The sequence below is a fragment of the Dipodomys merriami genome, unplaced genomic scaffold (genome assembly GCF_024711535.1).
Source record: "Dipodomys merriami isolate MVZ:Mamm:240054 unplaced genomic scaffold, mDipMer1.0.p SCAF_55, whole genome shotgun sequence".
Classification (NCBI taxonomy): Eukaryota; Metazoa; Chordata; class Mammalia; order Rodentia; family Heteromyidae; genus Dipodomys; species Dipodomys merriami.
In genome coordinates this window covers 4,854,860-4,871,222 of record NW_027206124.1, presented here as the reverse complement: position 1 = coordinate 4,871,222, position 16,363 = coordinate 4,854,860, and the positions used below count along the sequence as shown (strand labels likewise).

Sequence of the window (16,363 nt, the reverse complement as noted above, 5' to 3'; positions counted from 1 at the left end):
GCCCCCTAGAGGGTGGGGCGTCGCGTTGCTAGGGGAATTCTGATAGGTTGTGCTGGAGTCCCGGAGGCCCCGCCCCCGTGGAACGCGATAGGAGAATCAGTTGACTGGAACAGCGGAGGGTCGCGGAGGCGGAGGCAGGCGCGGGGGCCGGGCGCGCGGCGGGGCTGAGCGAGCGGGAGGTGAGTGCGGCGGCCGGGGACCCGGGGCCGGAGCCGGGGCGCTGGGCCGAGGGCGAGGACCCGGATCCGGACGGAAGCCGGGTGCCTGCGCGGCTCCGGCCTGGCACTCCGCCGGCCCGGGCGCTCGGGCTGGAGGTCCGCCGGCCCAGACACCCCGTGAGGTGTCCCCGAAGGGGCAGCCCAGGCCCCCGAGAGCGGGATCCGGGCCGAGGTGAAGGGCAGCGGGGGCCGGGTAGCCGCCGCCCTCGTCCTCCTAACGGCTTCTCCCTTCCAGACGCTGACGCAGAACGCCGGGAGGAGCCAAGCCGTCCGGAGCCGCGGGCCGCACAGCCATGCTGCTGAGGACAGGTGCCTCCCCGGGGTGGCTTCGGGAGAGAATTCCACCCTGTGGTGCCACCCTTCTCTCCTGGCCTCTTTTTATTTTGGGAACTGGCCTAGGAAAGGCACCCAGGAATCCCTTCCATGTTTCGACCTCATCAAGGGCGCCGTCTTAGGTGCTGAGCGCAGCCCCATAAGGCGGGGATGGAAACTGAAGCCCAACAGGGGAAAAAAGCAAGGGGCTGCATGCAAGGCCTCCTGGGGGGCCACAGAGGCCCTGATGCGGGTAAAGAGCCAAGAGCCCCAAGACCTAGGAGTGTACTTAGTGCCATGCTCTGTGCCATTACTTACTGCTCTGTGCTTGTCAACCTAGTCAGTGCTTTGCAGGAAGTGTCCATTCCCCCCAGAACACGGGAATCTGGTTCCCCGAGTGTGCAACCTACCTTTGCAGGGCTGTGGGTGAGATGAGGGGCACGGCGGTGGGAACCACTCACAGCCCCCACCCTACCCCAGTGCTCTTGCTGACCCTGATGGCCCAAGTGCTGATGCTGGAGAATGGCCTCCTGCGGACTCCTCCCATGGGCTGGCTAGCCTGGGAACGCTTCCGATGCAACATTGACTGTGATGAGGACCCAAATAACTGCATTAGGTAAGGGGCACCCCCACCTGACAGACACAGCCTTGCCCAGAGTGGAGGAGGGTGAGCTAGCAGAGGGGACAAGGTCTAAAACGCTCAGCCTCGTGATCTGCTCAAGGCCTCTGTGGGGCAGGACCTTGCAGTGGACCTGGCCCCTGAGATCATTGAAAAGGGATAACCAGAAAGCCCAGGTAGGCCCCACAGGCTGCTTTTGGCTCCTGGCACCATCTTTGGGGGTCATTCACATTTGATAGCTGGCTTGGTCCTCAGCTGCTAGCAGGGTCATGCAATTTACAGTAGGATTCACACTCAGAGCTGAGGGAAGAGCAGGGATGAAGGCCACACTGGGCCACTGAGCTGCCCTATTCCCCTGCCTCTTGCCAGTGAGAAGCTCTTCATGGAGATGGCTGATCGGCTGGCCCAGGATGGATGGCGGGACCTGGGCTATGTGTACCTCAACATTGATGACTGCTGGATTGGTGGGCGCGATGTCCAGGGCTTCCTGGTGCCTGATTCCAAGCGCTTCCCCCATGGCATTGACTTCCTGGCTGATTATGTGAGCCCCCAGCCCCTGGCCTGAGGACCACGCCATCCCTTTCCCTTCAGTCTTGGGGTTTGTGTATGCCATCCCTGCTTAAGAACTGTAACTGTTTGGTGGTGAGAAGTGACAAATGAACATTTGCTTTTGGCCCATAGAGAGGAGAGGAAGGGGCGGGGGAGTGGGGGGAGAGAACCACCAGGAAAATCCCCTGGAAGACTCGGCTAGTTCTTAAGCTGATCCAGAAAGGGGGCCTTTGAGGCAGAAACAAAGGCCTTGGGACCAGACAGCAAGAGGGGATGGAATGTATGCTGAGGGAGGCAGGCTGGGACCTCACTCATTTTGTGGTTTGCTGGTAGGGGAGCTTAAAATCAGCCCTCATATGTGCTCAGCTTGCATGCTTGGTCCTCTACAACTTGAGCCATAGCTCCAGTCCAGATCTTTGCTGGTTATTTTGAAGAGAGAGTCTGGTGGCCTTTTTTTTTTTTTTTTTTTTTTTTTGTGCCAGTTGTGGGGCTTCAACTCTGGGCCTGGGCACTGTCCCTCAGCTCTTCAGCTCAAGGCCAGCGCTCTACCACTTGAGCTACAGGTCCACTTCAGGTTTTCTAGTGGCTTATTGGAGATAGGAGGCTCATGGTCTTTCCTGCCCGGGCTAGCTTTGAACCGCAATCCTCAGATCTCAGCCTCCTGAGTAGCTAGGGTGACAGGTGTGAGCCACCAGGGCCCGGCTCTGGTGGCCTTTTCTGTCCAGGGTTGGCTTCAAACCTTCACCTTCCCTTCTGAGTAAGTAGGCAGGAGCTACCAGTGCCGGACAAAGTGTATTTTTGTTTGGTTTTTGTTTTTTCAGTTGTGGGGCTTGAGCTCAGGGCCTGGGTGCTGTCCCTGAGCCTCTATGTGCTCAAGGTTAGGTTCTACCACTTGAGCCTCAACACTACTTCTGGTTTTGAATGGTTAATTAATTGGAGATGAGTCTCACGGGGACTATCTGCCTGGGCTGGCTTCAAAGTGAGATCCTCAGATTTCAGCCTTCTGAGTAGCCACCGGCGCCCGGCTTGAGCCGAAGTTTTAATGGGCCCTGATAAGACATGTCTGGGAGGAGGCTCCCTGGGGTCCCACTTGACCACCATATCCTCAACCCCCTACAGGCTCATTCCCTGGGTCTGAAGCTGGGCATCTATGCGGACATAGGCAACCTTACCTGCATGGGCTACCCTGGCACCACACTAGACAAGATAGAGCAGGATGCTCAAACCTTCGCCGACTGGGAGGTAGACATGCTGAAGTTGGATGGCTGCTTTTCCACCTCCCAGGAACGGGCCGAGGGTGAGTTCCACAGCTTGCGTCGGTCTGTCGGATAGATCAGGCCGTGGCCATGGGAGCTTGGTTTGTCTGTGCATTCTCCAGCCATAGCTGTCCCCAACTCCCCTCACCCAGAAGCTGGAGATTGGGGCCCCGGGCTTCACAAAGACAGGTGACACCACACCTGCCTCCTTGAGGCCTGGTTGAGCTCAGGGTACAGGAGGGCCACTTCTTCTTTGGGGCCTCAGGTTACACATATTTGGTGGGAAAAGGTCCCAGACTTGTCTCTCCTGTACCTGCTTAGTCCTCAAATTGGGCTTTCTCCAGGGTACCCCAAGATGGCTGCCGCCCTGAATGCCACGGGCCGCCCCATTGCCTTCTCCTGCAGCTGGCCAGCCTACGAAGGGGGCCTCCCCCCCAGGGTAAGCCATTTTGTGTACCTGCCTGCCAGGGCTCCCTACACTTGGGCCTCCTTGCCCCCTACGTGCCAGGCCTCCGGGAGGCAGCCACCAGAGCCAGGATGCTCACTTATAGCTAGCTAGGGACAGGGCTGTGGCACACTAAAGGGAGCTCCTGCTGTCCCAGAGTCTCCAAGGTGGCCTCTTTGTTGTGTGGATGAATGGCATCCAAAGCAGGAAGGCTGTGGGCATGAGCACAGTGTCATGCAGTGGTCAGAGTCCTAGGTTGTACCAGGTAGACGAAGAGATGATGGCAGCTAGGCGGTGCCACAGAAGGAAGCACAAGCACCTCCCTAGGGGATACCTCCCGCCCCCAGATGTCAGGGAGATGGCAGCAGGTGGGAACTCCTGCTGAGGAAATGGGGGGAGCATGTGCATGGGGTGAGGGCTATGTGTGCACCAGCCATGGCAAGCAAAGGCATAGACAGCCCCATAACAGGCCCTTCCCCCCAGGGTTCTTGTTACCATACAAACTTGAGGGTCTGTTCCTGCTCCCCTTCCCAGTCCAAGTGGCTTCTGGGCAGCAGGGTGACACGTGGCCTCTGCCTTCCCCAATATCCAGGTTGACTACGAACTGCTGACCAACACCTGCAACTTCTGGCGTAACTATGACGACATCCAGGACTCCTGGAAGAGCGTGCTTTCCATCCTGGACTGGTTTGTGAGCCATCAGAATATTCTGCAGCCAGTGGCTGGCCCCGGACACTGGAATGACCCCGACATGGTACCAGCTTGAAAAGGGGCTGCCCCTAATCCACCGTCTCTGCCAACCCCGTGCCCTGCTGTCCTGTGCTCCCCTTCCAGGCTTCATGTCATTCAGGACCTGTCAGACTCCACCTTCCTTTTGCCTGAGAATATTCAGGAAAAGGATCTGGGAATGCCCATTGTTAACTGCCTCCCTGGTCATTCTGATGTTTTTCAAAGCCTGGGAGCCCTGATGGTAGCCCACTCCTGCAGAGGAAGCTGTGTCCGCAGGCTGAAGACCTCGGCAGTTGTGTGTTGTTTGGCCCTTCTCAATACCTTTCGGTCATCTGCCTTCTAGTACCTTGCACCTTGTGTCAGGCGAAGTCCATATAGACCTGCCCAGTCCCCAGGCACAAGGGCAACTCAGTCCTGCTTCCAGTCTTATCTCAGTCCTACCTAGTGACTTTTTTCCTCTTTTACTTGCATTGTTTCTCTTTATTATTATCTGTGCCAATACTGGGGTACTCAGGGCTTGGGAGCTGTCCCTTGGCTTCTTCACTCAGGGCTAGCACTCTACCACTTGAGCCATACCTCTACTTCTGGCTTCTAAACTTTCCTGCCCAGGCTGGCTTTCAGCTTCAGTCCTCAGATCTCAGCCTCCTGAATAACTAGGATTACAGACATGAGCCACCAGCATGCTGGTAAGACTTCTTCTGCCCCTTTGAATTTCCATGTTGTTTATCGCTGACCCATTGCAAAGGGATCAGTGGTGCTTAAATCTCTGGAGAGCTTTCCTGCCGTCATCTCTGAGTGTCAGAAGTTTCAGCTTGTGGGACTTTTTTTCAGTACTTGAAAAATCCTTGGAGCCTACAGCTTAGACGGGCATGGTGGCTCAAGCCTGCAAGTCCAGCTACTCTGGAGGTAGAGGCAAGAGATTCCCAAATGCAGGGCAGTCCAGGAGAGCTGAGTGAGACTGGGACATAGTTCAAGAGGTAACTCTACCTTGCCTGAGGCCCTGGGTTTTTTTTTAAATTTTTTATTATGATTAAGTAATTACATAAATTTCACAAACTTCATAGTATTGTGAGATGTGACACTTAAAGTCACAAACACATTCTAACCTTCATGAGGCAAACTGTCATTACTGTAAGTAAACTCAGTAACTTACTCTTCATCTTGTAAGGCTATAGGAAGCTACTGTTGATTCCAATGCATCCCTCCTTCCCCTTTGCTGGTTAATTGGCAATAAAAGTCTTTCAGATTGGTTTGCCTGGGCTGGCTTCAAAACTTGATCCTCAGTACTCAGGATTACTCCTGAGTAATTAGGATTACAGAAGTGAGCCTTCAGTGCCCAGCTAGGAAGCAAACTGCATCATGAAGTATACTATTGGAGCCCTGGTTTTGTAATAGCCAATAATGAGACCTGGTCTAAAACATCAATCCATCCTATCCTTAGGACAGTGATCTGTTTGGCAAGTATACTCAATTCTGGCCATCCTAAGAATTTCTATGGACTGAAGCTGAGTGTGGTAGCTCAAGCCAGCAATCCTGCTTACTTGGGAGGTGGAGATTAAGGATTTGGGCTTAAGGCCTGCCCATAAAAGTTCTGAGACTCCATCTCAATTAAGGCCTGGGAGTGGTGGTGTGTACCTGTCATCTTGGCTAGGAGGGACAGGGAGCACAGGGCTGGATGCAGTAGTACAACCTGTCATCTCTAATCATATGGAGGAAGGCGCAGATAGGATTTCAGCCAAGCTGGCCCAGGCATAGGTAATACTAGACTTAGAAAATAACCAAGGCAAAAAAGGGGCTGGAAGTGTGGCTCAAACGGTAGAGTGCCTGCCTAGCAAGCATGAGGTTCTGGAGTTCAGTACTCATTACTGCCAAATAAATAAGATTATGGTGGACTGTGTGGATTTTTCTCACAATCAAGGTCAAGTCCAGCTGGACTGATCTCTGAGGGCTCTCCTTGTCCTCACACAGGGTGTTTGTGAAAAGGAGCAAGACCTCGCTTCTTACGTTATTTATATTTTTAGTAGAAAGCTGAACTCAGCTTCAAGCTTTCATGTGAGTGTCGGTCCTGGGGCTTGAACTCAAGGCCTGGGTGGTGTCCCTGAGCTTTTTTGCTCAAGGCTCTACCACTTGAGCCACAGCTCCACTTCCAACTTTTTGCTGGTTAAGACAAGATTCTCTTGGACCTTGCTGCCCAAGCGGGCTTTGAACCACAATCCTCAGCTCTCAGTCTTTTGAGTAACTAGAATTGCAAGCATGAATCCACAGGTACCCAGCTGGCCCTGTGCTCTTGAGGGGGAAAAGGCTGATGCTCAGATGAAAAGTAACTTGCTCACCCCAAGGCCACATGGCGTTGGCAAGCCAGGCCCTCACATGTGCCATCGCTCCCAGAGCTGTGGCCACATGTTGGGCTCTGATCCTGGTGCCCACCGCCCAGGAGACAGTGTCAACACTTGCTTTCTTCTCCTGCAGCTGCTCATTGGAAACTTTGGCCTCAGCTTTGAGCAAGCCCAAGCCCAGATGGCTCTGTGGACTATATTGGCAGCCCCGCTCTTCATGTCCAACGACCTGCGAACCATCTCCCCTCAGAACATCGACATTCTGCAGAATCCACTCATGATCAAGATCAATCAGGACCCCTTAGGCATCCAGGGGCGCAGGATTGTTAAGGTACTGGAGCCCGAGCTCTCCTGACAGCGAAGTTGCTGATATGGAGGACCTGGGTAGGGGGCCCTAAGTCTCTTCCTAACTACATGCACTTAAAGGCTCTGCTAGGAGCTGCTGCAACTTCCCCCTTCCTTCCTGGGGAGAGCAGGGACAGAGTAGGACAGCACACACAAGCAGAGAGGAGATGTGTCGCCATACAAGTGCAGGGTGCAAATGGGAGGCACAGGGCTTCTGCAGAGAGTGAGAAGGCTTCCCTCTGAAGTTTAATAAATTATCTTGGCCGAAGACTCTTACTATTATTTCTGCTGCTACTACTGAACACTTATGATGTGCTGGGGATTCTAAATGTATTTTCTCAGCAAAGTAGTTACTCTCCATTTTACAAATGAGGAGACAAAGTTGCAGAATCTAAATAGCTTTATCTCAAGTTGAAATGACTTCGTGTCACCTCAACGTCTGCTCAAATCCTTGACTAGTTAAAAAAAACTAACTCTTCTGTACATTTTAATAACCATAAAGTAATATTTTTTGAAAGTCTGAAACCAGGCACCAGTGGCTCAAACTTGTAATCCTAGCTACTCAGGATGCTGAGGTCTCAGGATCACAGTTGAAAGCCAGACCAGGCAGGAAAGTCTATGAGATTCTTACTTCCAATTAACCACCAAAAACCCATAGTGGTGCTGTGGTTCTAAGTGGCAAAGCACTAGCCTTAAGGGTAAAAGCTCAGGGACAGCGCCCAGGCCTTGAGTTCAAGCTCCATAATCAATCCCCCCACCACCAAAAAAAAAACATCTGCAAAACTAGAGAAGGCACCTGTAGCCCTAGTGATGACCAGAAGAGACAGCTAGCCGGAGCCAAAGAAGTGGATGGTAGAGCTGGGCCTAGGCCTTCTGTTTTGTTCTCACTAGTCAAGGGCTTCCCGGGCAGCACTCACATGGGATGCTCTTGCTACTTCAGCCTTGTCATCCTGTGTGAGTTTCCGAGGCTGGGCCTCCTGCACCATTTGTGTCTGCCTCCTCCAATGGGTGTGGAGGAGTGTGTGTATCACTGAGCATCAGTGAGTCAGGGAAGATAAATTCCTGTAAGTGCTAGAAGACTGTGTAGCCAAGTTGTGGGCTGGTTGGGACAGAGCTTAAGGGAGAGTCTGGCAGAGGATTCAAGGTAGCCATCTTTCCTGCCCAGGAGAAATCCGACATTGAAGTGTACAAGCGGCCCCTTTCCCGTCAAGCTACTGCCTTGGTCTTCTTCAGCCGCAGGACAGACATGCCTTATCACTACCACTCCTCCCTCTCACGGTTCAATTATTCCGGCTCCAGGCTGTATGAGGTGAGTGCCCAGCCCCCACCTGTTTTCCCTGGGAGGGTGTTGGTCTGTAGTGTCTTTGCTCTTCGGTAGGTGCCTTCTGCAGGTACCTGTGGGGGCCCATTCTCTGCACCAGTGTTTTCCAGTCATGCAAATGGAACTACTGTGTATACACGAGCCTCCTTCGCCCCTCAGGCTCGTCCTTGCTCATAGGTCAGCCTTTGTGGCTCTGGTGTTCCTGGATGTCTGTTGCTGCCTGTGCTTGGATATCTGTCAGCTTTGCTGGTGAAGAGACTTCTGTTGGGCATTCTAGAAGCCCTGCATAGACAGGACACCCACGTGCAGGCTTTGCTAGTCCGAGGGAGGTCTCTGTATAGCTCTTCTCATGCTAGCATCTACGGTATCTCCACTGCAGGTCCAGAACGTGTTCACAGGAGAAACCATTAGTGGCCTCCAGAATAACACCAACTTCACAGTGATCATCAATCCTTCGGGGGTAGTGATGTGGTACCTGTATCCCACCAAGAACCTGGAGATATCCAAGCTGATGTCCCAGGAGTGAAGAGCTGAGACAGGTGACAGGCTGTGGCAGCCCACTGGGCCTGGACTATGGCGCGCGGGCATGCCCAGAGCAAGTGGGCAGGGTCCTCTCTCCTCCCTGGGCCATGGCGAGCTGGCATGCCGAGAGCAGGTGGGCAGGGTTCTCTCCACCCTGGGCCTGCTCCAAGACCTGACCTCATCTCACACACAAAGTGCAACTCAGGGCCAGCTTCCAGGCCCCACCCAAGTGTGGATCCTCTTGGAAACTCTGCTTGGGGCCTTCTTGGCCTCTCCTGGTCTCCACCACTCTGCAGGTATTGCTGCACAACCTGACCAGCCTCCTGAGCCCCACAGGTGGAGGGGCACCGATGCCCACCACACTCCAGCCTCTGACTTTGTGATGACTCTGAAATCAAGATTTGGAATTTTTCTAATTAGGTATAGAGATCTCAGCCCTTGCTGGAAACTCATGAATCATGTGATTAACTTTCTTACCGGGAGAAGGCCTTGCAGGCTGAAATCTCCTGAGAGTGGGGGTCGGAGAGGAGGTGTGTCGCTCCCTTCGATCACAATAAAGCTGTTCTTCAGTCAGTCGTTATGCAGGCCTTGGGCTGTGGGCTCCTAAGGACCCTTGTAGGGCACTACCCATGATGTTCATCTTACTTTACATGAAACATACATTTCCAGAATGGCCTTTTTTGTTTTTGTTTTGTCTGAGATCAGGACTGGAACTCGGTATCTGATACTTTCACTCACTGGCAGGCACTCTACCCCCAGAGGCGCGTAGCAGGTCCCCAGGGCCTGCCGCTGGTACTCTGGCCAGCAGTCTCCTGGTCTAGCATCCCAGCCTGCTCTCTCTCACTGTCTCCATTCCCAGCCTGACTACATGGAAAGTTCAGATTCTCTAGCTGTGTCTACAACCCTGGGGATTCTTTCTGTCCTGAAATCTGTTTCCTCCTCCTAAGGAAAAGGAGAAGCAGTGAGAGCAGCAGGTTCTTTTTTTTTTTTTTTTGTCAGTCGTGGGCTTGAACTCTGGGCCTGGGCGCTGTCCCTCAGCTCTTCAGCTCAAGGCGAGCGCTCTACCACTTAAGCTACAGCGCCACTTCCGGTTTTCTGGTGGTTTATTGGAGATAGGAGTCTCACGGTCTCTCCTGCCCGGGCTGGCTTTGAACCGCGATCCTCAGATCTCAGCCTCCTGAGTAGCTAGGATTACAGGCGTGAGCCACCAGCGCCCGGCTGAGCAGCAGGTTCTTGACCGCCTCCCCAAGGCTCCTACTCCCAAGCTCTTCGGTCTTCAGCTTCCTGGGGACTCCCTTCGGTATTTGGAAAGATAGTAGCAAAGCAAGTTCACTAGCTCCTATTTATACATCAGTATGGGAACACTCAGTGCTGCAGGCCCTGTACTCTGGCTATGTGGGATCTTTTGTTTTTGTTTTTTGCTTTTTTTTGGGGGGGGGGGGTTCTGGGGCTTGAACTCAGGCACTGACCCTGAGCTTTTTTTTTGCTCATGGCTAGCACTCTACCACTCAAGCCACAGCTCCATTCTGAGCTTTTATGGTAGTTAATTGGAGATAAGGTTCCAGGGACTTTCCTACCTAGGCTGGCTTTGAACAGTGATCCTCAGATCTCAGCTTCCTGAGTAGCTAGGATTACAGGTGTGAGCCACTGGTGCTCAGCTGGGACCTCATCTTGATGAGATTGTGAGGAGCCTTGTCTCCTCAGGATTGTGAGGTCCTTATGTCCAGAATAGGGTGGAAAGAACTTAGAAGTACATTTTCCAGTGTCACTTAAGATGACTAGAACTTTGCTGATTAAGTCACCACATTTGATTGGTATGTTAGAGTCACTAGAGAAAGCTCCATTCTCCACAGATGTTTGAGGCTGACACACTCAGGAAGACAGATCCTAGCCATTCCAGGCCAGTTACTGTGGGTGCAACTGCAGCCTTGAGTCTGGGCTGCAGTGCTGTTCAAGCCACATGGAGTGGCAGCTGGTGGAGAGGCCTCTCTAGCTCCAGGAAAGCAGCTGGAGATGAGATGCAGTGCAGTCCCAGGGTTAGGAGTTGGGGTCAGGGTGTGCTGTACTTGACTAATTCCTTTCTCTCAGATCCAAAGATGCTCACATAACTTGTCCTTTCATTGCGAGGGTGCTGGTAGATTCCATCTCTTCACCCTTCACTCAACACACACATGCCCTATCTTCCAGGACACATTCTCACTCTTTTCCACAGGCCAGTTAAGGACTCATTTTTTTTCCCATTCAAGGCATCCTTTTTTGCATCCAAAAATAAAACAGCTCTTGGAAGTGGCGCTGTGGCTGAAGTGGCAGAGCGCTAGCCTTGAGCTAAAAGCTCAGTGACAGCACCCAGGCCCAGAGTTTAAGACCCACACAGACAAAAAAAAAAAAAACCAACCCCGCCTACACCTATTGCTGAGTGCTGGTGACTCATACTTAAAATCCTTGCTACCCAGACGGCTGAGATCTGAGTATTATGGTTCAAAGCCAGCCATAGCAGGGAAGCCCACGAGACCCTTATCTCCAATTAACCATCAAAAAGCCAGAAGTGGAGCTGTGGTTCAAATGGTAGAGCACAGCCCTGAGGAAAAGCTAACGGTGCTCAGGCTGAGTTCAAGTCCCAGTACACACACACACACACACACACACACACACACACACACACACACACACACACACACACACACACACACACACACACACACACACACACACACACACACACACACACACACACACACACACACACACACACACACACACACACACACACACACACACTCTCTCTCTCTCTCTCTCTCTCTCTCTCTCTCTCTCTCTCTCTCTCTCTCTCTCTCTCTCTCTCTCGAAATTTCCAAACAAAAATAACGTATAATGGCCAGATGCTGGTGGCTCACACCTGTAATCCTAGCTACTCAGGAGAATGAGATCTGAGGATCTCGGTTCAAAACCAGCAGGAAAAGTCCGTGAGACTCTTACATCCAATCAACCACCAGAAAACCAGAATTGGTGCTGTGGCTCAAGTGGTAGAGCACTTGCCTTGAGCTGAAGAGCTGAGGGACAGCGTCCAGGCCCAGACTTCAAGCACCACAGCCAAAAAAAACCAACAACAACAACATAAACCAATTTGTGTATATAGCCACCACATAGCTCCAACAACTAGCACCTTGTGCTCATCTCTTCCCACATAGGCTTCTCTGGCTTGTATTTGAAAACAAATCTCAGAAACCTTAGACAGGGTTTCAGAAAAATGTATTACTTTAATACAATATCTCTATCCAACACAACTTAGAAATAATCATCTATGTTTGGTGTTTGTTTCAAAAAAAATAGCTTTCTATAACTTGAATCATGGTTCAAGCAAGAGATCAGCAAAAACAGTCTATTCAAAACTACTGAAAGTCTGCCCTGCCTTACCACACATGCAATGTGGAACAAACCCTTGCTACATACTGTCTGCGCCAATTTACAGAAAATACTGGAAATTAACCAAAAGCAGTAACCCATAGAGCATTCAGCTGGCAAAAAAAAAAAAAAAAAAGGAGTTTGGGTAAGCATAGTAAACTTCGAGGAATTTCAACTCTTCTTTTCTAGCAGATTTTAATAGTTTAAAATCAAAGAGTTAGGGGCTGGGAAGGTGGCTCAGTGGTAGCGTGCTTGCCTTGCATGCCTGAGGCCCTGTGTTCAATTCCTCAGCACCACATAAGCAAAAAGAAAAAAGCTGGAAGTGGCTCTGTGGCTCAAGTGGTAGAGCGCTAGCCTTGAGTTGAAGAGAACTGAGGGACAGCACCCGGGCCCAGAGTTCAGGCCCCACAACCGGACCCAAAAAATAAATAAATAAATAAATAAAATCAAAGAGTTAAAGGCAATCAGGTATAAAGAATATCTCAACAAGTAGTAATAGAATTTGAAATTATATCCTTGCTACTTGGGAGGTAAAGACAGAAAGAGCAAAGTTCAAGACAAGCCTGAAAAAAATCAGAAACCCCTATCTCAAAAAAAAAAAAAGAAAAAAAAAAAAGATCCAGGCATGGTTGTACATGCTTATAATCCCATCTTATTAGGAGGTAGATATAGGAGGATTGTGTTTCAAGGCCAGCCCAGACAACATTAATATATCTGGAAAAACTAAAACTAAAAGCAAAAGGAAGGGCACCTCATGTGATAGAGCACTTACCTACCAAGCATAAAATCCTGAGTTCAAACTCTCATACTGCAAAAAGAAGAAATAGAAATGACAGGAGACCAAGGAGAAATTCTGCACTTGGAAACGTGCTGAGATGAAATACTTCATTGGAAGGGTCTAATAGGCAGAATCAGCAAACTTGAAAAATAGGAATGTTGAAGTTAACCTGAAGAACAAGAGTTATGAATAAAGAATAAAGCTTCAGAGACCCGTAGAATTCCATCAAGTATACAAATACACAAGATGAAAGAAGCAGTCTATGTGCAGAAACAAATAGTGAAAACTCCCACATTTGGTGGAAAAGTTAATCTGCATGTTTGAGAAGCTCAGCCAACTCCAAGTAGAATAAATGCAGAGACAAACCTGTAGGCTGATTATAATCCAAACCCATAGGTAAATTTTGAAAGCAGCAAAAGTGTCTCATTACATTCAAGGGAGCCTCAAGATCTACGACTTCTCATCAGAAACCATGGAAAGAGCCCAAACTCTCTGCAATAGATGAGTGAATCCAAGCAATGTACCTATACACAATGTAATTTTACACAGCCCTTAGAAAGAAGAATATTATGTAATTTTCAGGAAAATGAATGGACCTAGAACAAATTATGTCAAGCCAAGCTCAGAGAGACAAACACCACATGTATTCCCTCAAATGTGGAATATACCAGGATATGGTAAATCATACAGGATTCTAGCTAGGCATTCACATACAGTGAGACCAAAGAAGGATATTCTTTTATTTATTTATTTTTTGCCAGTCCTGGGGCTTGAACTCAGGGGCTAGGCACTGTCTCTGAGCTTCTTTTGCTCAAGACTAGTACTCTACCACTTGAGCCACAGCACAACTTCTGGCCTTTTCTGTTTATCTGGTACTGAGGAATTGAATCCAGGGCTTCATGCATGCTAGGCAAGCACTCTACCACTAAGCCACATTCCCAGCCCACAAGGATTTTTTTGGGGGGGGTCCGGTCGTGGGGCCTGAACTCTGGGCCTGGGCGCTGTCCCTCAGCTCTTCAGCTCAAGGCTAGTGCTCTACCACTTGAGCCACAGCACCACCTCCAGCTTTTTTCTTTTTGCTTATGTGGTGCTGAGGAATCGAACCCAGGGCCTCATGCATGCAAGGCAAGCACTCTACCACTGAGCCACCTTCCAAGCCCCAGGATATTCTTTTTTTCTGGTCCTGGGTCTTGAATTCTGGGCCTGGGCGCTGTCCCTCAGCTCTTTAGCTCAAGGCTAGCGCTCTGGCACTTGAGCCACAGATCCACTTCCGGTTTTCTGGTGGTCTAAAAGAGTCTCACAGACGTTTCTTTTTTTTTGGGTCCGGTCATGGGGCCTGAACTCTGGGCCTGGGCGCTGTCCCTCAGCTCTTAAGCTCAAGGCTAGCGCTCTACCACTTGAGCCACAGCACCACTTCTGGCTTTTTTCTTTTTGCTTATGTGGTACTGAGGAATCGAACCCAGGGCCTTGAGCATGCAAGGCAAGCGCTCTACCACTGAGCCACCTTCTCAGCCCCTCACAGACGTTTCTAATTGTACTCATTACCTGATTTACATAACTGTAACCCCTCTGTATATCACCTTTGTAATAATTTTTTAAAAGAGCAATCATGCCCTGAAAAATAATGAAGACATAGGCTTATATAAAAAACTGTACATAAAGTCTTCATTTGTGCATTCTGTGTGTGTGCCAGTGCTCAGACTTAAAACTCGAGACCTGGCCATACTCCCTTAGCTTTTATGCTCAAGGCTCGTAATCTGCTATTCAAACCATAGCTCCCCTGCTGGCTTTTTACTGGTACTGTCCCTCCACCCCCGACTGCCTTCAAACCATGACCCTCAGACCTTGACCTCCTGTGTAGCTGGGATTACAGGCATGAGTAATATATCAACTATAAGTTTATGTTATCTAGCCTTTATTAAGTTCTGTTCCTACTCTCTTTAGAGCTTTTATCATAAAAGGATGTTGAATTTTGTCAGAGGCTTTCTCTGCATGGACTTCCATTCTTGGTCCTGTTGATGTGATATATTACATCTATTGATTTATGTATATTGAGCCATCCTTGCATCCTTGGGATAAAACCAACTAGATTGTGGTGTATGACTTCTTTTGATGAGTTGCTGAATTCTATTTGCAAGGATCTTATTGATAATTTCTACACCAATTTCCATCAACAAGACTGAGCTATAATTCTCTTTTTTGGTCACTGTCTGGTTTAGTAAGTGTAATACTTCATAGGATGGATTTGGTGATTTCCCTTCTTTTTCTCTTTCATGGAAGAGTTTGCAAAGTATTGTTAGTAGTCCTCTCAAGATCTGGTAGAATCTGGTCATAAATCCAATTGGCCCTGGGTTTTTGTGTGTTGGGGGGTTCTTTTTTTGTTGTTGTTGGTTGTGGGTCTTGAACTCAGGGCCTAGGTGCTGTCCCTAAGCTTTTCTGCTCAAAGCTAGTGCTCTACCACTTTGAGCCACAGCACCACTTCTGGTTTTCTGATGGTTAATTTAGAGATAAGAATTTCATGACTTTCCTGCATGGGCCAGCTTTGAACCTCGATCCTGAGATCTCAGCTTCCTGAGTAGCCAGGATTACAGATGTGAGCCATCAGTGCCAGGCTGGAAGACTCTTTATTACAGAATAGCAATACTTCTTCTAAACATATTGTCTTTTTTTTTTGGCCAGTCCTGGGGCTTGAACTCAGGGCCTGGGCACTGTCCCTGAGCTTCTTTTGCACAAGGCTAGAACTCTGCCACATGAGCCACAGCACCATTTCTCGCTTTTTTGGTTTATGTGGTACAGAGGAATTGAATCCAGGGCTTCATGAATGCTAGGCAAGTACTCTACCACGCAGCCACATTTCCAAGCCATATTAGTCTTTTAAATTATGTAGAAAATAAAAAATAAAATTACTAACCACTAATAACACTGGCTATTATAATTGCTTTTGTATATACCTTTCTTGGGACTGTTTCTCAAATACCTTCTGTCACTATGGCTTTTGGGTGTCATTTCATTTTAGCCTGTGGTATTCATTTGAGTGGTTTGTTTGTTTGTTTTGGTTATTGCTGCTGTTTTGAAATATGGCCCTCACTATATACAGCCCAGGCTGGCCTCAAACTCACAATCCACCCGCCTCCTTCCAAAGTCTCGGATTACAGGTGTGCCTTAACCATTTCTTTATTAACATTTTTTTCAGTCTAGTGAATATAAAGGCCCATTATCTCTTGCCCTTAAGTTTCTGATGAGTAACCTTGGTTTGTGTATATGTTGTTTGTGTGTGTGTGTGTTGTGGGGGGTACTAGGGTTTGAACTCAAGGCCTTGTACTTACTAGGCAAGTGAAGTTTAAGTCACTTGAACTGTGGCTCAAGTCCTTTTGGTTTCAAATAGGGTCTAATTCTTTTTCAGGGCTGGCCTTATATTGTGACCCTCCTACCTCTGGTTGCTAAGCAGCTAGGATTATAGGCATGCTCAGTTGTGGGGCTTGAAGTCAGGACCTGGATATTGTGCCTGAGCTCTTTTGCTCAAGGCCAGTG

General features: G+C 49.6%; 1 protein-coding gene across 1 annotated transcript; it reads left to right on the top strand.

The window, feature by feature from the left end:
• Window positions 1-82: 82 nt before the first annotated feature.
• Naga (alpha-N-acetylgalactosaminidase) lies at window positions 83-9,225 on the top strand. Its single transcript, XM_069999675.1, has 10 exons — window positions 83-179; window positions 454-527; window positions 1,011-1,146; window positions 1,519-1,690; window positions 2,818-2,995; window positions 3,299-3,393; window positions 3,992-4,153; window positions 6,598-6,795; window positions 7,975-8,118; window positions 8,510-9,225. The coding sequence occupies exons 2-10, from the start codon at window positions 512-514 to the stop codon at window positions 8,654-8,656; spliced, it is 1,248 nt and encodes a 415-aa protein (XP_069855776.1). The 5' UTR covers window positions 83-179; window positions 454-511; the 3' UTR covers window positions 8,657-9,225.
• The last annotated feature ends 7,138 nt before the right edge of the window (window positions 9,226-16,363 follow it).